The 27,152-nt window shown below is 54.6% G+C and overlaps 8 protein-coding genes across 8 annotated transcripts; 5 read left to right on the plus strand and 3 right to left on the minus strand.

Moving 5' to 3' along the window:
• Positions 1-320: 320 nt before the first annotated feature.
• On the plus strand, positions 321-3,417 carry A1O7_00531 (uncharacterized protein; the record flags this gene model as incomplete). Its single annotated transcript, XM_007754572.1, has 2 exons — positions 321-1,133; positions 1,189-3,417. The coding sequence occupies 2 exons, from the start codon at positions 321-323 to the stop codon at positions 3,415-3,417; spliced, it is 3,042 nt and encodes a 1,013-aa protein (XP_007752762.1).
• A 1,549-nt stretch (positions 3,418-4,966) lies between these two features.
• Positions 4,967-11,246, plus strand: A1O7_00532 (adenylate cyclase; the record flags this gene model as incomplete). The annotated part of the gene is made up of 2 exons (XM_007754573.1): positions 4,967-10,930; positions 10,992-11,246. 2 exons carry the CDS (start codon positions 4,967-4,969, stop codon positions 11,244-11,246), a joined length of 6,219 nt encoding a protein of 2,072 aa, XP_007752763.1.
• Positions 11,247-12,219: 973 nt separating this feature from the next.
• Positions 12,220-13,524, minus strand: A1O7_00533 (uncharacterized protein; the record flags this gene model as incomplete). Its single annotated transcript, XM_007754574.1, has 1 exon — positions 12,220-13,524. The coding sequence occupies one exon, from the start codon at positions 13,522-13,524 to the stop codon at positions 12,220-12,222; it is 1,305 nt and encodes a 434-aa protein (XP_007752764.1).
• Positions 13,525-14,309: 785 nt separating this feature from the next.
• Positions 14,310-15,290, minus strand: A1O7_00534 (uncharacterized protein; the record flags this gene model as incomplete). Its single annotated transcript, XM_007754575.1, has 2 exons — positions 14,310-14,850; positions 14,920-15,290. The coding sequence occupies 2 exons, from the start codon at positions 15,288-15,290 to the stop codon at positions 14,310-14,312; spliced, it is 912 nt and encodes a 303-aa protein (XP_007752765.1).
• Positions 15,291-15,640: 350 nt separating this feature from the next.
• Positions 15,641-17,374, minus strand: A1O7_00535 (uncharacterized protein; the record flags this gene model as incomplete). The annotated part of the gene is made up of 3 exons (XM_007754576.1): positions 15,641-15,776; positions 15,827-16,227; positions 16,280-17,374. 3 exons carry the CDS (start codon positions 17,372-17,374, stop codon positions 15,641-15,643), a joined length of 1,632 nt encoding a protein of 543 aa, XP_007752766.1.
• A 1,190-nt stretch (positions 17,375-18,564) lies between these two features.
• Positions 18,565-19,650, plus strand: A1O7_00536 (uncharacterized protein; the record flags this gene model as incomplete). Its single annotated transcript, XM_007754577.1, has 1 exon — positions 18,565-19,650. The coding sequence occupies one exon, from the start codon at positions 18,565-18,567 to the stop codon at positions 19,648-19,650; it is 1,086 nt and encodes a 361-aa protein (XP_007752767.1).
• Positions 19,651-20,315: 665 nt separating this feature from the next.
• A1O7_00537 (uncharacterized protein) lies at positions 20,316-22,751 on the plus strand (the record flags this gene model as incomplete). Its single annotated transcript, XM_007754578.1, has 1 exon — positions 20,316-22,751. One exon carries the CDS (start codon positions 20,316-20,318, stop codon positions 22,749-22,751), a length of 2,436 nt encoding a protein of 811 aa, XP_007752768.1.
• A 1,602-nt stretch (positions 22,752-24,353) lies between these two features.
• A1O7_00538 (uncharacterized protein) lies at positions 24,354-25,389 on the plus strand (the record flags this gene model as incomplete). Its single annotated transcript, XM_007754579.1, has 2 exons — positions 24,354-24,714; positions 24,776-25,389. 2 exons carry the CDS (start codon positions 24,354-24,356, stop codon positions 25,387-25,389), a joined length of 975 nt encoding a protein of 324 aa, XP_007752769.1.
• Positions 25,390-27,152: the final 1,763 nt, after the last annotated feature.

The raw sequence follows: 27,152 nt of genomic DNA on the forward strand, positions 1-27,152 counted from the left end.
TTCTCCATCGTCTCGAAGAATTGTCACCACTCTTACACAACAGCTGAGACGTGTGAGCTGGATTGAGTTGCACCGGCCTTTTCCAGCTTTTCGACCTGCGACGCCGTCTCCTCAGTCCCATTGCTCCGGTGCCTGCGTGTGTGGTCCGCAAAGAGGGGGCCTTCAGGACGACACGAATGATATAGGAGCGTTGTGGCTGTAAGGGCGAGCCATTGTGAACATGAATTTATGTGGAGGCCGAAAGGTTGCGGAATGATAACCGTGCTCTTGGGGTCGGATTGACATCTGTCTGCAGTGGAGCACCGGCTACGTCGCCCACAATGTCAATAGACAAGATCAGCAATGGGGGACAGGCAATTGTGCCGCCGCCTTCACATCCGGTGCCGCAGTTACAGCTGCCCTTCGAAGAGTCCATGATGGAGTCAATAAATGATGAGGTGGCTGATGATATACCTACCGACGCTATGGTCAGGAGGAGTATGCTGCTTGAGGCGCCTACCTATCAGCGAGTTATTGCAGGCCGCTGGAAACAGAAAGCTGGCGAAAAATATCACCCTTTATGGAAACTCGTGGCCCAATTGACCTTCGGCATGCACCTGCTGTCTCAGCACATGGCAATCTCGGAAGACGAGGTGATGAGGATCTTGCAATCTCACGTGGATGATATCGATGCCTTCTTGGAACGAACCACCGAGGACTTTGACTTGGCACAAAGCGACATTCACGAGCGAATACGGTGTTTAAAACTTCCCCTTTCACACGGAGACGTCTTTGACCGCATGCTGGAGGACCGCGCTTTCCGAGCATCGATTCTCGAAGGGAACGAGAAGATCGACCATGTCATCAGCCGAACCAAGAAAGCAGCCAAGGACGCACTAAAGGACGTGCAGAAAGGATTCGACGCAACCAATGTCATGGACAAATATCTCTCCGATTTGACCTCGACGTGGAAAAGAAACTCGCCTGAGCACGAGGCTGTCCTTGTTGCGATGCTTGGAAACGTTGAAGGGTGGCGCCGGGCCTTCTTAGAATTGCATCTGCAGGGAAACAAACTGGCAGGGTCACTCAAGAAGCTCGCAGAGGTCGTCTCGGAGATGCAGCTACGAGCTGCAGCGGTCAGCAGGAATCTTGTGGTGAGGCTGAATCTTGCTGTGCGTTTGGCTACATGCTCACTCTTAGCGGGCTCAGGCTCAGAAACCCAGGCACATAACCTCCCAGGCTGGCCGTGCACCATCCACCTTTGGACCAATAGTCGATCAAAAACCACTACCCACTGAACCCGGTCGACGACAGTCGACCAGAAACTCATCTCGCAGCACACAACTCACCAGCTTCTCCAGTCGACCGAACACCGGTCAGAACTCGAGTCACGGTATGATCTCCCACACGCAGTCTATGGGTCTACAAACGCCGCAGTCCTCGGACTCCAGGAGGCCTGATTATACCGCCACTTCATTATCATCCGCTTCGGCAGCGTTCGACATGGCACAGCATGCCTCGGAGCGTATGCTTAGCGTTGGCGGGCTGCTCATCCGATCTAATGAGCAACAACTTAGTGAACTTCCAGCTGATGTACCCGAAGATGCGCTCCGGCAGGCGCCGGTCTCGGTCAAGAATCGACTTAGTATGACCCTGGGTCTGAGGTCGAAGGACACAGCAAGCCATCGCATATCCAGTGTTTATTATCCACACGCACTAAGCAATCTCTTGAAATCTCCCGGTATTTCTTCGTTGCTGCTCACCCCAGAGGCCGGCATCAAAGGTACGCCGGTGCAAAAGCTGGTATCACCCATAATGTCTGAAGGCGAGGCTGGATTCTCCCTCGCCCAAGGACAGAGTCCCTCGATCGGCTTCGTTACTCCGGAGAGCAGGACCGGTCTGAACTCTACTAAAGATCCTCCAACTGGCCCGCGAAGGTCAGCTCGTGCCTCGCTCCATGAGGCATCTACGCCAGCAACACGCCGCTCATCCATCCGGGGCCCGGCGTTCACCTTGCATTCCTCTGTCATGGCCATGGCAGCGCCTCCTGTCGAGCTTCCGGCGCCTGTCACAGACACTGGTCGGCCCGTGGCACAGGAAAAAAGGCCGTCCTCGTCCTCGTCCAGAAAAGGCTCTCAGTCCCAAATGTCAAGCCTAGGCGAGCCTGGACCAGAGTTTCCAGAAGCTGGAACGACGATATTAACCTCAGTATCAGAGCCAAGATATTTTATCGACACGTCTCTGGCAATGGTTCCGGTGGATCCCGCCTCCGTGGCGGAAGAAATCTTCGCGGCGGCACATCACAAGGTGGAACTGGAGTCAATTTCGAGTCAAGCAGTTGGCCGAGCTCAACAAAAGACGGGCACTGGACCTCTTCGCCAACAACAAACCAAAGTGACGCCATTTATCAGCAAGAAAGTTGCTGAAGCAAGGGATGACGAAAACCCAAAGAGGCGGATTGGTGAGCAAACTATGGTTAACGGCAACCTCAATCCCGCCGCGAACCCTGAATTGGCTCCTAAAGGGTCAACTATCCGACGTTCTCCCAGCACAGACTCATCTACAAAGTTCGTGGCCGAGTTGGAAGCCGTCGTACCGAAATCACTTACTGTCAAGCCCAAGAAAGACGACGGGCCGGTGGAATTGGAGGCCCCCCATCAGACCTTCAAATTGCCTCCTCGGCCTATTACGGCGAACGAGGTAACAGAGAAAGGTGCCCCTCTCGCCAGCATCAACCAGCTTGATGACTCCTCCAAGCATCACACCGACATAACCACCAAGTCTTGCATGAAACCCAAGGAATTTGGGGGTCCCAATACAGCCGAACCGATCCGGCCATCGAAGGTGAAATCGACCAAGCAAGACGGCAAGATTGACCCCGTTCAAGTCGGTAGTCCCAGTGGAACTCCGCCTTCCGCTACAAGCAGTCCAAAGCTCAAGCTCAAGGTCGACCCGGTCGCGGAAATTATTGAGAATATTTCGTGGACTCCCACTAGCCCTATTCACTCAAGAGCTGCGTCGACCGCCTCTTCCAACTCGGCGCAACGCTGGTCTTATCGATCATCGCGGTCGCTTGGGCCGCCTGCACAAGCTCCAGCACCGCCAGCTCCTGGCGGACGATCCATGGTGGAACCCGATTTCGCCACGGCAGGCCAATTCGAGGGAGAACGCAAGCAGAAGAAGAAGGATAGCAGCTCCGGCGTGGGGAGTAAAATTGCATGGAAAGCCTTCTTCCGGCACAGCTCGGCAAATAGTCCGGGAAGCACTGGAGCGTTGGACAGCAGGGAGGGATTGTCGAGGGGGGCAGCAACTACTCAGGCACCTACGTCTGCTTCAGCGCCAGTCTCGCCGATACCTGCTGCGGATATGATGACAACGTCGGGGAAGGATGTGCTCTGGTTCAGAGGTAATGGGAAGAAGACATTGTCTGCAGCCTGATGCTTTCCGGACGCCGAGCTTTTGCGCATTGGCGGAGTCGCAGACACTTGGATGGCGGAAACATGTGCTTCGGAGATGCCTCTTGTATTCAATGTATGCGAAGCGAAAGGTGGGCACGTAATATGACCGACTATTTTAATCAAACTTTGGAGTTTATGAACAACAATCCATGGCCTGTCCTCTGAAGCATTGGCGGCGAGGCAGCTCCAAGCGGACGGTACCACATGCCCAGATATGAAATCTTGGAAGCGCGGAGCCGAGCACCAGTCAGAAGAGGGCGATGCATCACGAGATGAAAATCCGTCTTGCTTGCTGCCGGGGATAGTACAGTACGACGTTGTGCTGTAGCACGTCGCCGATGTTATCTCTCACAGGCCATGCCAGTAGTTGACCTTGCCTGCAGTACCAACAGCTGACCGGCGTGCATCGATCACCCCTGCACCCGCATTTTGGCTACGGAATAGACATGCATGCATGGAGTGTATGTAGCTCCAGATCTCTGCGTTGATTGATGTCCGTACCTGTTCGGCAAGCTCTACCCAGACTCCGTGCTGGAAGAGTGAACCCCCATCCCAGCCTCTACACAAGACATTAGGTGAATAATGAGGGGCTCCTGGTCGGCATCGCGGGCGGGCGAGGGCATAAGGCTAATTAAGGCTTTAGGCAAGGCAGCCTGGACCGCATCCGATCCCTGTCTGTCGATTGGCTCCCCCCATCTTCACCTTCGAGTCCCTTCGCACTTGACCTGCGATCTCCACACCTTGCATCCATGGTACGAGCAGCCATCACCACCTTCACCCGCTTGACCTCAATTCATCGTCGCCTTCACGGTCAACCTGCAACTTCAGGTGCCTGCGACCCCCGCCGCCGTTGAGGGCCGTCACTACGCCCTTCTACAACGTGGACAGCCCTACACTCGAGTTTCAATCCAGCGACCGATCACCACCACCACCAGGCGACCGGTGAGGCGACTGCGAGCAGACGACTGGCAATGCTGGATCAGCCCCGTCTGGATATACCCAGCCACATCGAGGCCCGCTCCGAAGCCATATAACCATCCTCCCATTACCTCGGAGGCCCTCAGCAGGTCTCATCACGAAAGCGTACCTGGTGTCTTAGTCTCGACTCATAACCGGCCGACTGCGCCTCACTTGAGCATGGTACTGACAACATCTTGCGCCCGAAGCATAGTGGACAAGCATTGCGGATAATCATGACTTGAAGACTTCGGCCAGAGGGACAAAAGGTTACATCAAGGTTATTGGTGCTGATGAACGACGAAGGTACGCCTTTCTCTCTGTGAGTAGGATCTATACCTCGGGCAACGAGATTCAGAGCTCGAGGATCAGGCGGTCAGCTCGAGCTATTCGCTGTTTTCACCTCGCGAATTATACTGCTGGTGGCGTGCCTTGAGGTCTTCCGTGCCGAGGGCTGAATCGCTGTGGGTTGTTGGTGCTACACCACGGGGAGCGCACGAGACATGGCCGCACAAGTAGGACTGACGTGTTGTTGTTAGGCATATCCCGTCCTTCTTGTATTGCTCGCCACCATGGTGCCCTCAAACAGCGAAATCGCACCGTGGGACACGAGACCTTCCCAGTCGACCCCGATGCCCCCCAAAGCCATGGCCATATTCGGGACCAACGCGGACTCGAATTCGGCCAGCCGCAAACATCTCCCGAGACCCATACAAGCTCCCGAAGTTGCACCATGGGAGACTCGTCTTGCACACGACGACGATATCACTCCGTGGGAACGAGATCCGCAGGCCCAAATCTCGGGGACTCGGTCCATGAACCAATCTTACTTCCCTGAGTCTGTTGGTAGATACGATGGACAGGGTTCCTTCAGGCGCCCCGATACCGCTAGAACGAACATGTCAGATTCTCTAGACTATGATGGTGATGCACGTCGGCCGTCGATTGCGAGTGCTACGACGGTCAGTAGTACGGGCTCAAGAAGTAGCGCTGCAAATGGTCGGTTCCATAAAAGTTTGAAGGGGTTTTTTGGCGAGGATCCTACAGACTCGCGGAAGGGTTCAACAGCGAATCTGGCAGAACAACTGCCGCCTCCGAATTCGTCGGAGAAGCCGGCCCAGCGGAGTGGCTCTACGCAGACGCAGAACACGGTGGACGATCGACCCAAAACTCCTGCTCCGCCTCCGTCCAGCGACGTCACGCCTTGGGCCTATCAGAACTTCGAGGACGTGTCCAATTTCGGGTCTGCGCCAATACGACAGGAGCAACAAGAGCAACAACAAAATGAGACGCTCGTTCCCAGCTCCTCGGCGTCATCTCAAAGGCATGGCCTGTTCCGGCATCGCTATACTAGAAGTAAAGAGGATCCGCCAAAAGGCCAGGCAGCGCCTCCTTCGATGCCCAAGAGGCCTTCCACCAGCCGTGAATCATCCACAAGCAATCTAGCTTTCTACCGCAACACCCCCCAGGCTACCACCCCAATGAGCTCCTCTACAGCACTGGCACGCAATGCCAGCCCGGCCCCCTCGTCGCGCAAAGAGACGTCCACGAAGTCAGAGAAAAGAGGCCTGTTTTCGAAATTCACCAAATCGCACAAGGACAAGCACTCGCCCCAGCCAGAGCCCGTAAAGACCAATGTCGAGCCCGTGCGCCTCCCAGAGGAGCCGAAGAAGCCCAGAGCCACGTCAAACAAAACCGCCGCCTCGGACGCTGACAACAAAAGGGACAGAGAGACGAGCGTCGCCTCGGTGGATAGTGCATCTACAATCAAACCATCCGAGCCTTCTCCGAAGCTTGATCGGACCCAGACAGCCTCATCCAAATCTGGCAGGTTCCATCGGACTAGGCATCGCGGTCCCAGCATTCAGAGCGAGGCTTCTGACAAGGGTAGATCGACAAGTGGCCACCAAGGTCCATCGCAAGCAGGAATATTCAGCCTGGACACCAACCTTGATGATATCTCGGATATTGTCTCTCAGCCAGCTGCGCCTAAAACTCCTGGAGAAGCAGGGATATGGGCTGGGAAATCTGCAGCCACGCCAATGTCGGAGCTGTCGGCGCCTGCTTGGGATGCTCCAGACAGTTGGGCCGTGAAAGGCCAGGAGGATGAGGTGCTTGATAGTCTGCCAGAGGCCACCGACGATGGCTTACCCGCCATTCAGGAAGAGGACGGCATCTCCTACTTCATGCGTGTGTTCAGAACAGATGGCACGTTTGCTACTTTGTCCATGTCGATCAATGCCACGGTTGGAGAAGTGCTTCAGTCGCTTGCAAAGAAATCGGTGCTGCACGACTCCATAGATAACTACCAGCTTGTCATGCGCAAACACCAGCTCTCAAGACAACTGGGCTCAGGAGAACGGCCTGTGGCTATGCAGAAGAAGCTCCTGTACCTGGCTGGATACACGGAAAGGGACCGCGTTGAAGATGTCGGCAGAGAAGACAATAGCTACCTGATCCGATTCACATTCAGCCACGAGAAGCAGACGGGTTATGGCAGCGGCCTTGACAAAGATCCGGCATTCAACAAGATGCAGAAGTTTAGCCATGTGGATCTGTCCGGGAAGTCACTGGTCACAATCCCTATTATCCTCTACACAAAGGCATCGGAAATCATCTCCATCAACCTCTCTCGGAACCTTGCACTAAAGGTACCCAAAGACTTTATCACGGCATGCATCAACTTGCGCGAGATCAAGTTTACCGGGAACGAAGTATGGCGGTTACCTCCCAGCTTGGCTTGGGCCAGCCGGCTGACTGTGCTTGATGTATCAAACAATCGACTGGAACAACTGGAGCATGCTGAGCTGCACCGGTTGATGGGCCTTGTGAGCCTGAAGCTCGCAAACAACAAATTGTCGCAGCTGCCACCCAACTTCTCATACTTCCGTCAGCTTCGCAGCCTCAACCTCTCTTCCAACAACTTTACTACCTTCCCGGAGAACATCTGCAGTCTGAAGTCCCTCGTTGACCTTGACATCAGCTTCAACAAGCTTTCTGCGCTTCCCAAGATTGCGCAGTTGACCACGCTCGAGCGACTCTGGGTGACCAACAACGATTTGAAAGGTCCCTTCAACGAATCGTTCCGGAGTCTGATCAACCTGAAAGAGATCGACGCCAGGTTTAATGCAATCACAAACATCGACAACATAACAAACCTGCCCAACCTCGAACAGGTTCTCGTCGGTCACAACAGCATCACCACGTTCAAAGGCTCGTTTCCAAAGCTGCGTGTTCTCGTCGTAGACCACTGCCCGATCACCTCCTTCGAGTTGGACCAACCCGTCCCTACGCTGTCAAGCCTTAACATAGCTTCAGCAAAACTGGTTGAGTTCAAGGAGACCATGTTCGACTACATGCCAAACCTCCAGAAGCTAAACCTGGACAAGAACCACCTCTCAAACATGTCGTCGCAGATTGGTCGGTTGACCAAGCTGGAGTTCTTGAGCATGGCCAAGAATCCGCTAAACATCGTCCCCCCGTCCATTGGGAATCTGGGTGAGCTCAAGTTCCTGAATTTGAGAGAGTGCAATGTGAAAAGCCTTCCACCAGAGATCTGGTATTGTCGGAAGCTCGAGACGCTGAACTTGTCCTCGAATGTGTTGGAAACCTTCCCCAAGCAGAATGCGGCTCCACCGCCAAACGACAAGGACTTCACGCCGACGGCAACGCCCGGTATGTCGACCTCCCCGAGCTTTGACGACCTTGGCAAGCTTGAAGACTTTCAAGCACGGCGACCGAGCCAAGCGTCGTCCGGGATGATGAGCATTGGTACTTCGCCCGGTGCACGAAAGAATTCAGTTGCATCGCTTAGTGCTCACCGAAAGCAGTCTGTCATTTCTAGGACAAATACAGAATATTCGATGTCGACTGCAACGAGAAAAGACTCCAGCATCTCGGCCGCCAGGCTCCATAACACGTTTGCTGGATCACTTCGATATCTCTACTTGGCTGACAATCGCCTGGAAGACGACGTCTTCCGTGAGCTAGTTCTGTTGCCGGAGCTTCGCGTCCTCAATTTGTCTTACAACGAGCTCGACGACTTTCCACAGGGGGCACTTCGTCGCTGGCCTCAGCTCAGCGAGCTCTATCTGTCTGGCAACGAGCTGACTTCCCTGCCTTCCGATGATCTCGAAGAGAGTAGTAATCTCAGGATTTTGCATCTGAACGCGAACCGGTTCCAAGTATTACCTGCCGAGTTGTGCAACGTGCACAAACTGTCTACCTTGGACGTGGGAAGCAACTCACTGAAGTACAATGTTTCCAATTGGCCCTATGATTGGAACTGGAATCGCAACACCAACCTCAAATACCTCAACTTTTCAGCCAACAAGAGGCTTGAGATCAAGCCGGCCACTCACCAAAACCAGAACCACTTCCACGCAGTGACCCGCGACGAAACCACAGATCTCACCAGCTTCAATACGCTCAAATATCTCCGGGTCTTGGGTCTCATGGACGTGACGCTCTTGACCAATACCATCCCAGACGACAACGAAGACCGCCGTGTACGAACGTCGGCTTCGTTGGTCGGAGCATTGATGTACGGTATGGCAGACACCCTCGGCAAGAATGAACATCTGGCAACCCTTGATCTCCTCAAGCCGAATTTCAGAGGCCAAGAGAGTGAGATTTTGATCGCAATGTTTGACGGTCAAACAATGTCGAGCGGCGGATCGAGAGTTGCGAAGTATCTACACGAAAACTTCTCTGCCGTCTTCTATGAGGAGTTGAAAAAGGCAGAGAATCTGAAAGATACACCGATCGATGCTCTCCGAAGGACCTTCCTCACCATCAACAAGGACATGGCAAATTTTGCCAGCAGCGGGTTTGACACCAAGGAGCACAGACTGGCTAATGGCCACAGAGGCTCCACTGTTGCCAACATTCTAGGCCCGGATGATCTGAGCTCGGGTGGCACCGCTACAGTTTTGTACGTCAATGGGCAAGAACTCCACGTTGCAAATGTTGGTGATATTGAGGCTATTCTCATTTCGTCCAACGGCCAACATCGGCAGCTTACACGCAAGCACGACCCAGCCGAGGCAGGAGAACGAGAGCGGATCCGAGAGGCGGGAGGATATGTCTCTAGGCAGGGCAGACTCAACGACGTCCTCGAGGTGAGCCGTGCATTTGGCTATTACAGCCACATGCCGTCGGTCATTGCCGCTCCGCATACATGCAACTATCAGATCACAGAGTCGGACGAGATCATCGTCATTGCTACCAAAGAGTTTTGGGACTATGTCACTGTCGATGTGGCAGTCGACGCTGCGAGGGCAGAAAAGAACGATCTTATGCTTGCCGCGCAGAAATTGAGGGATCTGGCCATGGCATTTGGAGCCAGAGACAAGATCATGGTTATGGTGCTGGGCATTTCAGACCTCCGGAAGAGAGGCAACCACCGCTTCCGTGGAACTAGTTTGTCCATGGCAAAGGAGTTGGGCCTTGATGAGGGAGCCATTTTCCCGAGTTCACGGAAAGCTCGACGCAAAGGCGAAACACTTGTCGGCGACTCGCGGCTCGCCCGACTCGAAGAACCGGAACCACCTGTCGGCGATGTCGCGATCTGTTTCACTGACATCAAGAACTCGACAGCACTCTGGGAGCTCTTTCCCGTGCCCATGAGATCGGCAATCATGATGCACAATGAGCTCATGCGGCGACAGCTTCGAATCATAGGGGGCTACGAAGTCAAGACCGAAGGAGACGCCTTCATGGTGTCGTTCCCAACGGTGACATCTGCCTTACTTTGGTGCTTCAGCTGTCAAAGTCATCTTCTCGAACTGCCCTGGCCACAGGAGATTTTAGAAACCGCGCATTGTCAAGAGAAGCTGGATTCAGACCAGAACACCATCTACCGCGGGCTCTCAGTCAGAATGGGTATACACTGGGGCCGGCCAGTGTGCGAGCAAGATCCTATTACACGAAGGATGGATTATTTTGGTCCCATGGTCAACAAGGCTGCTCGAGTGTCTGCTGTTGCAGATGGAGGGCAAATCACCGTCAGCAGTGACTTCATCGCCGAGGTGCAAAGGACTCTGGAGAGCTATGCCGACGATGACCGTCGAGATTCGATGGGATCGGAGGACACAGTCAATGACGATCCTCTGTCCGTCCAGATCCGGCGCGAACTGCGCCAATTGAGCAGCCAAGGCTTCGAAGTCAAAGACTTGGGCGAGAAGAAGTTGAAAGGGCTAGAAAACCCCGAGTACATTTATTTGATGTACCCAACGACTCTTGCAAGTCGACTTGGGATTTCCCCTGGAGTCGAGTCCAAGGTGCCACCCGGTGGTGAGCCAGGGACTCTGGGCGAAGACAGCCAGCTCAAGGACCTGCAACTGGACCAGGTCTGGAAGCTCTGGGACATCGCTCTGCGGCTGGAGATGTTGTGCAGTTGTTTGGAAGTGCCTGAGCGGGCCGCTCGACTCCACAAGCCCGAATTGAGCCTGCTCACCAGGATGAAAGAGCGCGGTGGCGTGCAGAGCGATGCGTTCATGGTGAATTTGCTGGAACATCAGGTGACACGGGTTGAGGTAAGTGCTGGCTGCCCTTGTACCACAAACCTCCTAACACATGCTAACCTTTTCGCTACAGGCCTGTGCCACCACTCTGCAACTCCGACACATGTATCAGCCTTTCCAGAAGGGTGTCAGCCTGTTTGAGCAGGCCAAGCCGATTGGAGAGATTTTGAGTGAGATGGCCAACCTCCTCGCGGAGGTCAAGGCGGGAAGGAGTGAGATCAAGACGCCAGAGACCTCCGAAGAAAGCAGTCAAGGCGAAAGTAGTGAAGCGGATGATGAGCGAATGAGCGAGGTTGCCGGGAGTTGCCGGCTGAAGGTAGGCTGGTAGGTCCAGCATGGGGCTGTTCTTGAAGGAACAAATTTGTTCCCGCACATTTGATTACCGGGCGTCTTGGGGGAACTCCAACGTCTGGTCGAGACGTACACTTTGGGTTGGGGCGTTTGATGACCGAATCTGCCACGAACAGGGGTGGTGGAGGGGAGGGACAAACGGACGCCGTTACGAAGCTTGACGCATTGCACATACCTACTATTCGTTCATTCGAGCCGCGCGCACATTGGGGGTTTTAAAGTATTATTTAGTATCTGCACAACATACTGGAGGACTGACCATCCAAGCTTGGGTCACGCAAGCAAAGGGCGGGGATGGAAGTTGGAAGTTGGAAGTTGGAAATCGGCCCTTGGACTTGGACTTGTTTGGCGGTCCATCGATCGATCGATTGCATTGGCATTGGCATTGGCATTGGCCTTGGGAAGGGAAGGCTGCGAAACAGCGCGGTGGCCGGCACAGTCGGTCTCATCATCATGTCACGGGGCTTTCCAAAGGGATGGGTGTTACGATATGATATGATATATCTTGTCCTTTTCTTCACGACATGCATCGTCCATCGACCGCGTAGCGACGCAATGAGTAATTAGAGTAACCGACGAACCGTCCATGAGCATCTGACAATGTATGTATTTGTAAATGGACCTGGGTCTCCGTGTCCTCAACTCGTTGATTCGTTCGCATGCCAGACGTGGTGGCCATGGGACGTGACTGGGAACTAATGGCCGCAAGGCAGCCAACGTATAGAGCTTTGATAATGAGTTGCAGCGTGTGGTATTCCTCTGGCTCAACACCAGGGATTGACGTAAAAATAAAACAAGCATCTTGCGCGCACGAGTGTAAGTGCGGGTGCCGGTGCCGGTGCCGGTGCGTTGATCGCTGAACAAGCCCCAGAACGCTGAACGCCTATGTACTCGACCAAACCATTACATGTTAATGAGAACCGTTGCGTGATCTCAACGGGACCGGCCCATCACGACAAGCAAGCAACCAGCACGCCCTCGTAGTATTTGTCAAAGTGGATCTCTCCCTTGACGCGCTTGATGAGATCCCGTTGATACCGATGCGCGTAAGCCCTCTTGACCTGGTCCAAGTGCATCCTGTCCCAGTGGACCCTGACCACGCGCTGCACCAACAAGACGTCCTTTGTGCCGGCACCGGCCATTGCGTCCTCCAGCTGGACGGCGTCGGACATGGCGCGGTCGGTGGCCCGGCGCACCATCAGCACGAGCGCATCCCTCATGTGGCCCGAAAATTCGGACTCGATGACCTTCTCGAGCGACGAGTGGTATTTCTGCTGCCAGTGGTGGGCGATGGCGCGGAGCTGTCCGTCCGACCGTTTCGCCAGGATGCTGCACACGGCGATCTGATCGGTGCCCACGCGCCCGTCCATGGCGCGGTGCAGTTCCGAGCAGTCGTGTTCCAGTTCGTGGGGGATTACCGGGGTGGACTCTTCGTTGCGCGTTGCCGACATGACCATGTCGAACAGCCGCTCCGTCTTCAGAGATAGGTCGCCTTTTACGTCGGCCTCGAGCGTGTGCCGGAACGTCTGCTGGTACGCTTGCTTGATGGCGCGCATGTCGGCGTTGGAGCGGCCCAGCAGCACGTCGTTGAGGACGGACTCCTTGGTGCCCAGGCCCTTGATCGCCTCGTGCACGCTGTGCACGTCGTGCATGAGCGGGCCTTGGACGAGCGCCACGAGCGTGTCGCGGAAGTATTTCGACGTCTCGGATTTGATGTCCTTTTCGAGGTCGCGCCGGTGGCGCTGGTTGTACGTGTTGCGCAGCAGCGCCATCTGGAGCGGGTCGGGCTTCGAGAGGATCCGAATCAGCGCCGATTCGTCCGTGCCGAAGCCTTTCATGGCCGCGCGGAGGGCGTCTGCGTCGCGCGACGCGTCGCCCTGCGCTGCCGCCCCGGGGATGTAGCCTGGGGAGGGCTGCGCTGGGGGTGCAAATGGAGGGGCCCCACCGTATTGCTGGTTATATTGTCCCGGCGGCGGTCCTTGAGGTGGAGGAGGACCCCAATTCCCCTGCCCAGGAGGTGGTGGTCCGCCATACTGTCCTGGAGGCGGGCCTGGGGGAGCGGCCCAGTTCCCGTGTTGAGGAGGGGCAGGGCTACCGAACTGCTGGTATCCGCCGGGACCTTGTTGTGGGGGCGGGCCTTGGGGGTAGCCGTAGTTGTAGCCCTGGCCGTAGCCTTGGCCTGGCGGAGGTCCAGGAGGAGGAGCATGTCCGCCGTATTGCCCTGGAGGCGGTCCCTGCGGAGGGCCGTATGACATTGCAGCTAAGTAGTGCCCCGAGAGAGGTGCCTAAGGTAAAGTGTGTGTCTGTGTATATCAGCTATCCAGAATATTTCACTTCGTTTCTTGGAAGGATAAGGGACACACGCGCGTGTGTGGGGAGATGGAAGGTAGGTTGGACGCGCGGGAGATATGTAGGCTGCCTGTTCGCCTTTTGACCTCAGGGTTACTGGAACTAATATAAGTTCGTGCTGCGGCGAACCGTCCGAGTAGCGTTCGAGAGCCAAGGCAGACTCATTCGTAATCGTGAGACTGTACTATCAGATGACGGCATCGGGAGGATCGCGGAGGGCCAAGGAGAATTTGAGCCCCGCGTGTGGACCCGACCAGCGTCTTCACTGCCCTGCAGTGCCTGCAGCCTGCACGCCCAGGGAGCCTGGCTGTGGTGGAGGGTCGCCAGAAGCGAGGGAAGGCAAGTGAAAGGCGGGGCACTGATTTTGGTCCCGCGACTCGTGGCGGATCAGCAATTGTGGCTGACGCCTCAGTGCCGGGCCCAATGCAGTCAAGCCCGATCATGTGACGAGGCTGTGCGGCGTTTGGCTCAGGCGTCCGGGTCTTGGCGTCAAACGGGTTACGGCACCGTTACCCGAGCGGCGATTCGACGCGACAACAATTACCAAAGTACACCAGGTTCACGGTGACAGTCCAGATTCGGCCGGATTGGGTACATCAATGCTGCACGGTGCGCCATCCGTGCGAGGTAGATTATGGCTACTTAGCTTATCTTGGATACAGAAGCTAACAAATCCCCACCACTGGCCCACTCACTCGGCTGGCTGATCCTCGTGGAAAACCAAGCAGCGCACCTCGATCGACTCCCTCGAGTACTCGTTGACAGTCTCGGGATTGACAAACGCAGTGTGTGGTACCCGTCTTGCTCGGCCGTCCAGCTTCGAATCGAAGCACTTGATCAGGAGGACCTCCTCGGGCGTCTGGCCGTACAAATAGTACCACTTGTGCTGGTGGTTGGGGCGGACTGTGTAGGTCTCGCCTTTTCGGTCTGGATAGATCAGGCCCACGCCAATGAGGTCCGAGTCTGGAACCGAGTGAGCATCAGCGACGGTCAGCGGATCCTTCAGGATAGTCTTGATAGGCCGCCAGACGTTGATTATCTGATAGCGAGTCTGGAGCAGTCGGTCGGCCTCGTCGGGCAGGTGATGGGGGACGCGGGACTTGGACGCGCTGTAGCTCTGGTCGATGTGCACGCGGTTTACTGGTCCACGCAGGAGCGTTGCCGGGTTCGCACGGTCCTTGGGAGCCCGACGGATGGTGTGGTCGAAGATGAAGACACGGGAGGCCCCCGTCCTGTCAGAGGAGCAACGGTCAGCAAGCAACAGTCAGAATACACAGTGAGAAAATCCAGAATCAGCTCACGCGTCCTTTAGAAGCTGCTCGACTTCTGGGTAGTATTGCGCCTTGATCTGGTCGTCGTCGACAAAGTCTTTCTCGACGCTTGTATGGCGGTAGATCTCAAATCCGTTCTTGTCCAGGTTATAGTTCTTCTCCTCGCCTCGGATGTCGGTGACGGTCACTTCCAGCGGCTCGACCGGTCTCTCGTACGTTTCGGGCTTGCCTATATAGGACGGTTGGGGGGCGCTGCCATCGCCAGGATCCTTGTAGTAGTTGAGGCTCGTGCGGACATGATGCTTCTCGTGCTGAGTGTTGGAAGGGCCCTGCAGTCGGGCCGTCAAAGGCTCGAACGAGGTAGAGTGCCCACCGGGCTGTTGGACTGCTGCTTGTGCCATTGTTGTTTGTTGCTCCCGTTTGTCTGATGTCGATAGCCCAAGCCCACCGCCTCAAGTGAGGGCGACCCCATACTTATGGCCAATGCTATGCTATTCCCTGATTTGTCAGATAGCACGCCATCCTGGGGTGCTCACACGCGATGGCCAGATACGGTGTGGGGTAAGTCATCGAGAACGTGTATACATGACGCCCAACGCCAATCGGAGCGCAGACGTTGCATGAGCCTGTGTCTAGCACATTCCAACTGGCTCAGGCGCTGAGGGTCGTAGGTCGGGCATACGAAACATTTCCAGTATTTCTCATTTCGCTCCAATCGGTATCTTGCTGGCTTATCAATACACAGCGTTGATTATAATTCCTTGCGGGCAAGTTTCGTGATGGTCGTCCCGTCGTCCAATATGCCTGCTTCCTCTTCCAGTGTATAACCTCGGTAACGCGGCACAGCAATGGTCCATACGAACCAATAACAAACTCCAAACAGGAGTCTATGTCCACAGTCAGTGATGCTCTTCTTGCAGAAGGGCGTCCAACGTACATGGCGATCCCTACTAGTGCGTAGGTCGCATAGAAGAAGTCCACGTCCGAGTGGCCCTTCTTGGAAGGGAAGAATGGAGCACCGATCAAGGCCACGGACAACAGAAGTCTGAGCCACACGGCTGGGATCCAAGCTTTGAACGGTCGTCGCAGGTCTGGCTTCTGATAGCGGAGAAGGATCAAGCCAGCAGCGACCGCCAGACCAAAGAACGATCCCGCATAGCCTTCAACATCGGCGATGAATGCATAGACTGTGGCAGAGGGTGGTATGGCAATGACTAGAGTCGACGGTACATAGTGAACGATGAGCCCTCCCATAGGAGTACCAAATGGCTTTGAAGACGCCAGAAGTGCCGCGTATGGTAAAAAGCCTTGCCTTGCAACTTCTTGGTTCACTCGGGACTGCGACGTAGGTTAGCGAGGTAGCCGTCCATCGTCAAGAAGTAGTACGCACCAGGGCAAAAGTAACTACCATGACATTTCCCGCTGCACTCAGAGCAATAGCCAGTGGGAGGAAAACGTTGCCGAAACCGGCGCCAAATACTTGCTCGAAGAAAAGCGCTGCAATAAGCTCGCTGCTCTGTTTGACTTCCTCCAGCGGTACCACCGCAAGGTATGCGACATTGACAAGAATATACATAATACAAGCTGTGAGCAACGCAGCTGGACCAACAGACTTGATGGTTCGGATGGGGTCCTTGACTTCGTTCAGTACGTTGTTGATGTTGCTGAGTCCTGCGTAGGAGTAGTAAATCTTGAACAAAGCTGTCGACAAGGTGTTCCACGCCCAATCTGAGCCCGCCCATAAATCATTCCAGGAGCTGGTGCCTGCTGGTCCGCTGGGAGCGGCGCTGGAGGAAGAAACAGGTCGCAACAAAACGACGAATAGGCCGGTCAAGATCATGAAGACAATCAATCCGACTTTGAGCCACCCTAGAACATTCTGGATGCAGATACCGGTCCTGTAGAAACAGATGTGGACAATTGTAATCCACGTCAGCAGCCCAACTGCCAGGAGTTTGGTATTGATATCCCCAGGAGTAACGCCTGCCGCAAACAGCGTGTACTTGGCGAACACAATGCAATTGCTGGCCGTAAACCCCAGCAGGACAGCTTGGACAGCGACCATGGTTGAAGTAAGAAATCGCGGTTTGCGGAAGGTGTACTCCAGGTAAACCTTCGCTCCGCCTGATCGAGGTAGCATGCAACCGTACTCCATATCAATGGCAAGACCAGCCCATGCAACCAGCGCGCCAACGATCCAAAGTACCAGAGCTAAGCCCGGGCTTCCCACGTTCTGCACAATCGTCCCGGGCATGGCAAAAATACCAGATCCAATAACTCGAGAAATCACCAGGACGTACGCGCTTCCCCAGCCAATATTGCGGCCAGCCGTAGATTCTTCGGGGAGGACATCGTTTTCAATGTTCCGTTCGTCGAGGACTGTTGCTTTGCGCTGGTGTTCGATCGATTGTCGCGGTGAGCTGTCCGGAGAGCCAACAGGCGACAACAAAGGGGATGTTTCGAGGTCGTGCGTCTCCAGAGACATGATACCACTTCAGGAACGAATGCTGCCTCGCAAATACACGTGTACAGTTCTAGGGCGACAAGGGACCCTGCAGTGGCTAGAGCTTGAAGCTTTTGAGGGAAGGCTAAGGGTGTACAGGAACAGCTCAGGGCGACATGTACTGGCGCACCGAGAGTTCCATGCTGACAAAAAGGGGGCCCGATGGACACATGTCAAAAAGCAAACATACCGAGGATTCTTATCACAACATTTTAGGCGGTGGTCGCGCCAGTAAGTGACCGCGAAACAAGGCTGACGGGAAGCGATGGGGATTGCTCATTCGGGGCTTCCATCACGCCATATTTGGTCGCTGAGGGCGTTTCAAGGCTTCGTCCTTTCCCGACGCTGACGTGGCGAGAGGTTCAAACAGTAAGGGTCGGCGTCATCAATAAGGACTGATAGTCTTCAGTCACGGTGTATGCTGCACTCGCCCAAGCATGATTATCGTGTGAGATGAAACGAAATGAGGCCGTGATGAAGACAAAGTGAAAGATGCCCAAAGCAATGCACGTGATGGTGCCAAGAGTTGACGCTAGTTTTGATGGGCGACTCTGTGATTGTCAGAGGTCTTCATCTTTGGTTTGTGGCTCTTCATTTCACACGAAACTGACAGCGAACAAACTTATCCGTCAGTCGGCTAAGTCAGCGGCTCTCGAGCGTGTCATTCGCCCAATAATGACCCCGGGCTTCGCAGAGGCCGAGCTTCTGCTCGCTTTGGCCTGAACCTCGGCCCAGCGCTGGCAGAAAGCTACTGTAATGGTATAATTAAACAAGCACCAAGGTAAGTACTAGTTGTATACGAGGAGACATATTTCTCATCAACCTCATCGACCCCTCTCCAACAAATCCATCGCACTTCGTTACACAGCCGCTGCCACAAAAGAAAGCACGAGCAAGAGCACTCCAAGCTTATTTAGCCGTCAACACCGGTAGAATCCCGAGTCTGGCTGTGAGCCGAAGACAGGAAATCCGAATACGTTCTGCGAGCAAGGTACAATCATTATCGTCAGAGTGCGGACAGGGCGGTCTTCGAGCACTATTTAGACAACTTTCGGATCAAAATCCAACGCAAAGAAATTCGAGGACCGCCTTACGGTGTCGACGTACTCTTCGGTCAGCAGGACCGGACCCGTAGGAACCACCAGCCTGTAGAGCTCGACTCACTGCCCGTTATGGCCCCCGATCAACCCTTCACCGTCGACAAAATCAAAGTACATGGCGACCAACGCATTTCCCACCTGACAGCGTACTTGAACGGATACACGTATGGCCTCCTCTTCAGCCCAGCGTCACCTTCGGTGCCCAAGCGTGGGACAATCTTCTTGATCCACGGCTTCCCAGACCTCAGCATGGGCTGGCGGTATCAAATCCCCTTCCTGACAAAACTAGGCTTGGACGTCGTTGCACCGGACAGTATTGGCTACGGCCGCACCGACGCACCGCCTTTCAAACTCCAAGATTACACATATAGGCGCGCAGCAGACGACATTGCCGAACTGGCCCGCCAACTCGGCCTCTCCCAAATCATCCTAGGCGGCCACGACTGGGGCGGTAGCATCGTGTACCGCGTCGCGCAGTACTATCCGTCCTTGATCTTCGCCGTCTTCTCAATCTGCACGCCTTACTTTCCACCAAACGAGAAATACGAACCGCTGGATATTCTGATTCAGAAGCGCCTTCCGAATTTCGGCTACCAAGCGCACTTTGCGTCCGGCGAGATCGAAGAGGCCGTGAAATCAAAGGCCGAGATTCGTAACTTCCTCAACAACCTCTTCGGGGCGAGGACCACCGACACCAAGGAAGTCGCCTTCGACGCGAACGTCGGCATCGACCTAGCCAAGCAAGCCCGAATCGGCAAGACCAAGCTCCTGACCGATGAAGAAATGGACTACTACGTGACTGAGTACGCGAGGCATGGCGTCAACGGGCCCCTCAACTGGTACCGCAACCGCGAGGTAAACTACATGAACGAGTGGCGGGATTTCTTCGCGAGCGGCACAAAGACAGGTCCCCAGGCCCAGAAAGATCTGACACTGTCCATGGAAGTTCTGTTTGTTTTGGCCAAGAAAGATCAAGCGCTGAAGCCGTTTATGGCGCAGAAGATGGAGGAGCGGATCCCGAGATTGACAAGACGGGAGGTGGATGCGGGACATTGGGCACTCTGGGAACGTCCAGAGGACTGTAACAAAATCATCGGCGAGTGGTTAGAGAGAAAGGTGTTTCCGTTTCTTGGCAGAAAAAGGGAGGGTAAATTGTGAAAGCAAGAGATGAGGTATTCGACGCGTACGACGAGCCGGTAGGTATCTGGGAACGGGTCTGAGCTGGCTCAACGTCGCCTAGCTAGTGCAAAACCAGTCAGATCTTGCCTTGCATGTTGACTCTTTCCCAGCACCATAAGCCAACCGCTCGCATGAATCTTTGAGATGGACCACTACTCCTCGAAAGTACACGGAGGAGACTTTGAAGTCAATGAGATTTAGCGAGCATTTAAACCGTGTTTGTCATTTCGCGGCGGTCATATCCGGGGGTGCGGGGCCAGGCTGCTTTTGGTCCAGAGACCACCTTTTTCTCACTGTCCTCTCATTTCATCATGACTTTCATATGACAACTTTGTGACTTCTGTGAGGTAAACACGATCGGCGTGAGGGATGACAGCATGGCCAAGTGGAGAGCTCCTGTACAGCGAGGCGGCCACGACAGTCAAGTGATTCGTTTCACCGAGCAATACTCCGACTGCTTGCTTGTGTCACTCGTAGTATCTGCCAGTTGAGGCTTGAGCGTGTCGTGACCGCCTCTTCTTTCGGCCGCGTCTACACTACAACCACTTTTCAGTCACCGGTCCGGATCCTATATGAGCTTCGTGTTGAGTTCTTGTCGTGTCCACTTCTCGAAACCTGTAATCACGAGCAGGGCCTTTGTCAAAATGAAGCACTACCATTTTGAGAGCAAGCCAGTCGCTCACAAAGATGCCATCGTCTCTGGTCCCCATTACCGCTTCACAGTTCTGACTGACCGCCTGCTCCGCTACGAGTGGTCCTACGATGGCGAGTTCGAGGACCGCGCCTCTACCTTCGCTATCAATCGGGAGTTCCCAGTGCCCAAATTTCAGGTCGTGGACCGATCGGACGAGCTCGAGATCATCAATGATCATTTCCACCTAAGCTACGACAAGAAGCGGTTCAGTCCGAGTGGATTGTTGTGTAGCTTTTCCGCCAAGATTACGCTCTGGGGCGCACAGTGGCGGTATGGCGTCGAGCCTATCCACGGTAGTCGAGAGAACCTGGGCGGAACAGCACGAACATTGGATGAAGTTGATGGGCGTTGTGATGTCGGGACCGGCGTACTCTCGACATTCGGGTACGCTGCCCTCGATGACAGTAAGTCAATGCTCTTCGATGGCCAAGGTTTTGTCGCTGGTCGACGCCCTGGGGATCGCATCGATGGCTACTTGTTTTGTCATGGGCATGATTACAAGGGTGCCATAAGAGACTTTTACAAGGTCAGCGGCAAACAGCCCGTGCTACCCAGATGGGCCCTTGGCAATTGGTGGTCGAGGTACTATAAGTACCATCAAGATGAATACATCGGCTTGATGGACGAGTTCAAAAGGAAGGCCATCCCCCTGTCGGTCGCAGTTGTGGATATGGATTGGCACATGGTAGATGACCCTCAGGTTCCGCACGCTGGCTGGACGGGTTACACATGGGACAAAAAGCTGTTCCCTAACCCCGCTGTCTTTGGACGTGAGATACACAGCCGGAACTTGAAGATAACACTGAACGATCATCCACACGGCGGGATTCACCACCACGAGGATTCGTACGAGGAGATGGTGAAGTTCTTGGGCCACGACACGTCGAAAAAGAATCCCATACTGTTCGATCCCACGACTCGCAAGTTTATGGAAGCATATTTGGACATTCTCCACCGGAACGTGGAAAACGTGGCATGTGACTTCTGGTGGATAGACTGGCAGCAAGGCTCTCACACAAAAGTGCCGGGTGTTGATCCTTTATGGCTGCTGAATCACTTCCACTTCCTCGACAACGCGCGTGACGGCAAACGCCCGCTCATCTTCTCTCGATATGCCGGTCCCGGAAGTCATCGATACCCAGTGGGCTTCTCAGGGGATTCCATCACGACGTGGGCTAGCCTGGAATTTCAACCGGAGTTCACGGCCACAGCTTCCAACATCGGGTATGGATGGTGGAGCCACGATCTCGGCGGCCACTTTGGCGGTTCACGCGACGACGAACTCGTAACCCGATGGATAGAGTTCGGAGTCTTCAGCCCCATTTTCCGGCTACATTCGTCGAACTCGAGGTGGTCGTCAAAGGAACCTTGGTCATACCGCAAGGAGAGCGAAGAGATCATGGAGAGCTTCATGCGTTTCCGCCACCGCATGATACCCTATCTGTACACCCGCAACGTTCTGGCTTCAACCGAGGACGAGCCACTCATTCAACCGATGTATTGGTTGTTCCCGGAACGTGGTGAGGCATATCAGGTTCCTAACCAATATTTCTTTGGCTCAGAGCTGATTGTGGCTCCAATTGTCAAACCCCGCGACAAGAGGACCAACCTCGGCCATGTCAAGGTGTGGCTGCCGCCGATGCACCGGCACGTCGATATATTCACAGGTACAGTCTATGATGGAAACAGGGAATTGAACATGTACCGACCCCTCTGTCAGATCCCCGTGCTGGCTCATGAAGGAAGCATCATTCCGCTAGATGCAAACGAGAAACCCGGGAACGGAGGTCTCAATCCTGAAGAGTTCGAGGTCCTGGTGGTCGTTGGACGCAACGGCCAGACTTCTGTGCTTGAGGATCCTGCGGATGACTCCGAGCAAGTCAAGAAAGAGAGCCCTCCGACCAACGAGCGTGGCTCGCTCATCCAGTACAAACAGGAAGAAGGTGAACTCACTGCCCATGTGACAGGTCGGACCTGGAGTTTCCGCTTCCTAGCCATTGCGAAAATTCCCCAGGATCTGAAGGTCACCGTCGATGGGCAAGATCGCACCAGCGACACAAACATCATCGTCTCAAAGTTCCCAGAAGCCCCTTCAATGCTGGTCCAGGTGCCTCCAGCACTTCACAAGGAGAAATACACCCTTACCATCTCACTGGGTACCGACCCACAGCTGAGTGTCATCGATCATAGGGAGCGCATTGAAAAGTTATTGCTGGATTACCAGACGGAGTTTGACATCAAGGACAGGATCTGGAGTATTGTGGACAACAAGGAGGGGGCGATTAATATCAAAATTGGGAAGTTGATGAGTTTAAGTGTGGATGAAACTTTGACGGAGCCCATCGCAGAATTGATCTTGAGCGACGTGAGAGGGATGCATTTGTGATAGGACGGAGAAGAGGAAAGGGAAGGGCAAGAAGACAGGATCTAACAACCACCACCCACGACCACAATGGTGTACTATACTTCCAATCCTTCGACGCGTCGTGCAGCAGAATCTGAGCTGTATGTTTCAAAGGTGAGTCGAGGTCTGGATGCCTGGCCACGTCTGTGTCACGTCCTGAGTCAGTGATTGTGAAGTCCAAGAAGGCGCCTCCGACGGAGATTGGACAGGAGATACTTCCTCGCGTTCATCGTTGACCATGCATTATAATTCCATTGGGACGGAACCAGCACTGGGTGTGCCGTAATGGTTCGTGTCGGCGAGGTTTGCAATGCATTTACGGTCATATGAGCTGGGTTGGTAGAACGAAAGACCACAATCTGCTCACTTCCCATCCGGCGTTGCGATGGCATGCATCAAGCACGAGATACCAGGAGCCAGACCGAACTTGCCACGGGTGTTCGTGATTAAACGGCATACGGGGCAAGTACAAGTCGCAGCCATGGGGCTCTGCAATCGGAAGATCTCGGAGTGGTCAAGCTGCTGTCTTGTAGCAGGGACGAGTGGTACGAAAACGGAATCCCGGTGGCTCGGTTATTGTTCGGAGCCGTAGAGGGGCATCGAATTCTCCGGTGTGCATGCACAAGCCCTGGCAGTGGCTGCAGGTCTGCGAATGCCATTATCTTGAGTGCCTCGTGAAAAGGCGTTGCACGTCGCAAGAAATAGACAGATGTTTTTGGTTCTAGAGTACGAGTACTGTGTACGAGATGGTGTGTACGAAGCTTGCTGGCGGCTGCTGGCGGCTTGGCGGGCTCGAGGGAGGCTGGAGACTGGAAAAGGAACAACAGATTTGCCGAGGCACCGCCTCTTCTTCCATTTCTCCCCGCAACTCAGCGCCAGCTCCGTGGTCGCTCCTCGAGCCTCCACATGCGTCAGACAGCTGCCCTAAACCCCCCACCGAGTGACAATCGACTGACTCTTGAGCTCTTTTCGTCCAAGCTTCCTCTCGTCCTTGTCTCGTGGTGCCTGGAAGCTCACTGAAGCTTTGCCCTTCTGAGCTGCAGGTTGGCTGGGCATGACGAAATTCTGTCCGGGCTCGGCTTGTTGCTGCCCATTGCCTCGTGCCTCGGCGGAAAGGGACAAACACACAATTCCTCTAACGCGTCGACGGTCTCGCAGGTCCAATCTTCGATCATGTCTCGGATTGGAACGGCTTCCAGCTGCTAGACCTGAATTGCCATAAGATTCACTCCATTCCTCGTGGTTTTGTACGTATGCGAAATCTGACCTCACTCTGGTGTGCTGGTACCTTCTTGGTATTGTTCGTCACGATCGTCTCTTCCCTCCTCACTCGCTAAAGCATTGGCGCTGGGCTTGGGAGCATCATATTTCCTCGTCTCCGCATCTGCTTGTGTCATAGCACAGTTTCAAAATACTTGTTCACGCTCCTAGCTGCCCAGCAAGCTCTCACACGAGTCCAGGAGCTCATCTTTCCATCAGCGCCTCGATACCTGTTGCTGCTTCCAAACCAGCATCGCTACCAATCTGCACCGCGCTGCATGAACACGACATCAAGATCCGCCTTGCCGAGAGCTCTAGCCCAGTATGTCGGCCAAAAGCGTGAAAGGTGAAGGCGGTAAGAAGCCGGCCTCGGCCGCCACGAACCTCATTGCTGGTGGCGGCGCAGGCATGATGGAAGCTCTCGTGTGCCATCCTCTCGACACGATCAAAGTGCGAATGCAGCTGTCACGGCGAGGTCGGGCGCCTGGTACGAAGAAGCGAGGCTTTTTGATGACCGGCAGAGATATTGTCAAGAAGGAAACGGTCTTTGGCCTGTATAAGGGATTGGGCGCCGTTCTCACGGGTATCGTCCCCAAGATGGCCATTCGATTCACAAGTTACGAGTGGTACAAGCAGTTACTGGCGGACCAGGATGGGAAAGTGAGCTCTCAAGCGACCTTTTTAGGTATGCCGCGGTGCTTTTGGAAATGACATGGCGTCAACATTTGCTGACTAGGTCTGAACAGCTGGACTGGCCGCTGGCGTGACCGAAGCAGTCGCAGTCGTAACGCCCATGGAAGTCGTCAAGATCCGCATGCAAGCGCAATACCACTCCCTCTCTGATCCTCTCGATGTGCCCAAATATCGAAGCGCACCTCATGCCCTCGTAACCGTCCTCCGCGAGGAAGGCGTCGGAGCTCTCTATCGCGGCGTCTCTCTCACCGCTCTTCGCCAGGGCACGAACCAGGCTGTCAACTTCACCGCCTATACCGAATTGAAAGAGTGGCTCCAACGCTTGCAGCCGCAGTACGAGAACCAAAACCTGCCGGGCTATCAGACAACAGTAATTGGGCTGATTTCGGGGGCCATGGGTCCGTTCTCCAACGCACCCATCGACACCATCAAGACAAGACTTCAGAAGACACCTGCTGAGCCGGGGCAGACTGCAATATCGCGGATAGTGAGCATCTCGGGTGACATGTTCAAGCAAGAAGGAGCAAGGGCGTTCTACAAGGGTATCACACCCAGAGTCATGCGGGTGGCGCCCGGGCAGGCCGTGACCTTCACCGTCTATGAATTCCTGAAGAAGAAACTGGAGGACAGCAACCTGGCGTTTGTGGGCGGCAAATACGAAGAGTGAAACGGAGACACAGTCGGGTAGCATCGAGCATTTGCAAGGAGCGGAGCACGCACATGACCTTTTGCACGTACCGGCCCTGTCTTGGATATCGCGCCCTCTGGTCTGGTACTTTTTTACGTACTGTAGCGTGTACGGAAGGGAGTTTTATGACTGCGAGATACAGTAGATGCTTTGATAGTTGCGGAGATGGTTGGAATGTGATATGCTTGCGCTTGGACGTCTCAAGCCTTGATGGTGCTTCTTTTGACATGCTATACGCGCTTGAGTTCGTGATTCGGACCAGGTAGGTACACATTGTAGAAGCACCACTGCACAGAGCAAGCCGCGGAGACACGGCACTAGAGATTAGGGGAAGTGGTGCTGGCTCCAATAGGCTCACGTCTTTCCTCACCACCGAAGAGGCATAACCCGTATGTAAGAGGTCGCCGCTTTTCAAACAGAGTTGGCAAACCGCAAGAACAGTCACTTCGGACACTCATTCTCCGGCCGCCTTCAGATCGCGGTACACGTCTCGAACGTGTGTATCAGGCAGAAACCGGGATGCGGCTGTCCCACTACCATGGCCTCGACTCTGCAGGTGCGCGGTATCGTCGTCAGATGGATTTGTGCGTTCACGATAGAATACATCGTGGCCGATGAGCTCCTCGACGTCAATATCATCAACGACAGTGTGTGCACCTAGTTATAGCCGCACCGGTGGCCACAGCGATGTCATAGAGAAAGCACTCGACACCATGGAAAAGGTCATAAGATCGTCCAGACCATCAATGAATGAGTCAGAAGAGCCCTCGCCCAGCCAAAGCTTACTCTGCTGTGTAGACCGACATCCTGGTTGAGGCGTCCACTGGTCAGTGACTTTGAGCTCATCGTAGAGTAATACTCTGCACTCCGTACGGAGGCCGTTGAGCCGACGACTTCAGCTTGGCTCGGAGGCTAAGGAGCCCAAAGTAAGCTATGCCAAGATTTGACCCTCGACTGGGCGCGATTTCCACCATGGAATTTTCAGAATACCGCTCGTGTTTACGAGCCATTCGGATCTCGATGCCCTTGCTTGCTGTGGCAAACGTAACAGCCGAGCCTCGTGGCGGGCGGAAGCCTACACCTCTCGCTTCCCTGTAGGCTGTCCATCATCGGGCCGGTTGGATTCCGTCCCCTGTGTGTCTTTGTCCGTTCGACAGACGAGTGATACGTTTGGCTTGTCTATCAATAAGCGACAGCGAGTGGGTGCAGTAAAGCGACCGTTCGAGACAACTACGTGCGTTCACGAAGACCATATCACCATCAATTCAATCCTTGCATACACGTCTGTCCAACCACACGGGATGCACATCAGAAGGCAATCTCATCGAGATGGGAGGCCGGCCAATCCCGGCAAGCACCCCGTAGCACAGGAGCAGTTCTTGATCTGTAGCATGGAGTTTCTCAGCTACGTTCTCGTGGTTGTCCACGAAGAATTGAAACGCTACATGCAGGCTTTGGTTCTCGCATCAGAACCCATGATTGACTCAAGCCGCTCATTTGTTCCACGCAAGCAATGTCCGATGACGAGACATCCCCAGAACTGCCACTTGCCGGTGGTGCTCTCTTCGACATTTTCGATCCCAGAGACGAGTACTATGTACCCAAGCCTGAGGCACCTCCTTCCGTCGTGGACCTGCGAAGTGATAATGCCAAGTCAGTGGTACCTGTCGTCTACTGCCAAGGGAAGACGAATCCGTGCACTGGCAACGCTACTGCCGCCGCATTCTGGTATGAAGAGAAAG

This window comes from Cladophialophora yegresii (assembly GCF_000585515.1).
Source record: "Cladophialophora yegresii CBS 114405 chromosome Unknown aczIN-supercont1.1, whole genome shotgun sequence".
In the NCBI taxonomy this organism is placed as follows: Eukaryota; Fungi; Ascomycota; class Eurotiomycetes; order Chaetothyriales; family Herpotrichiellaceae; genus Cladophialophora; species Cladophialophora yegresii.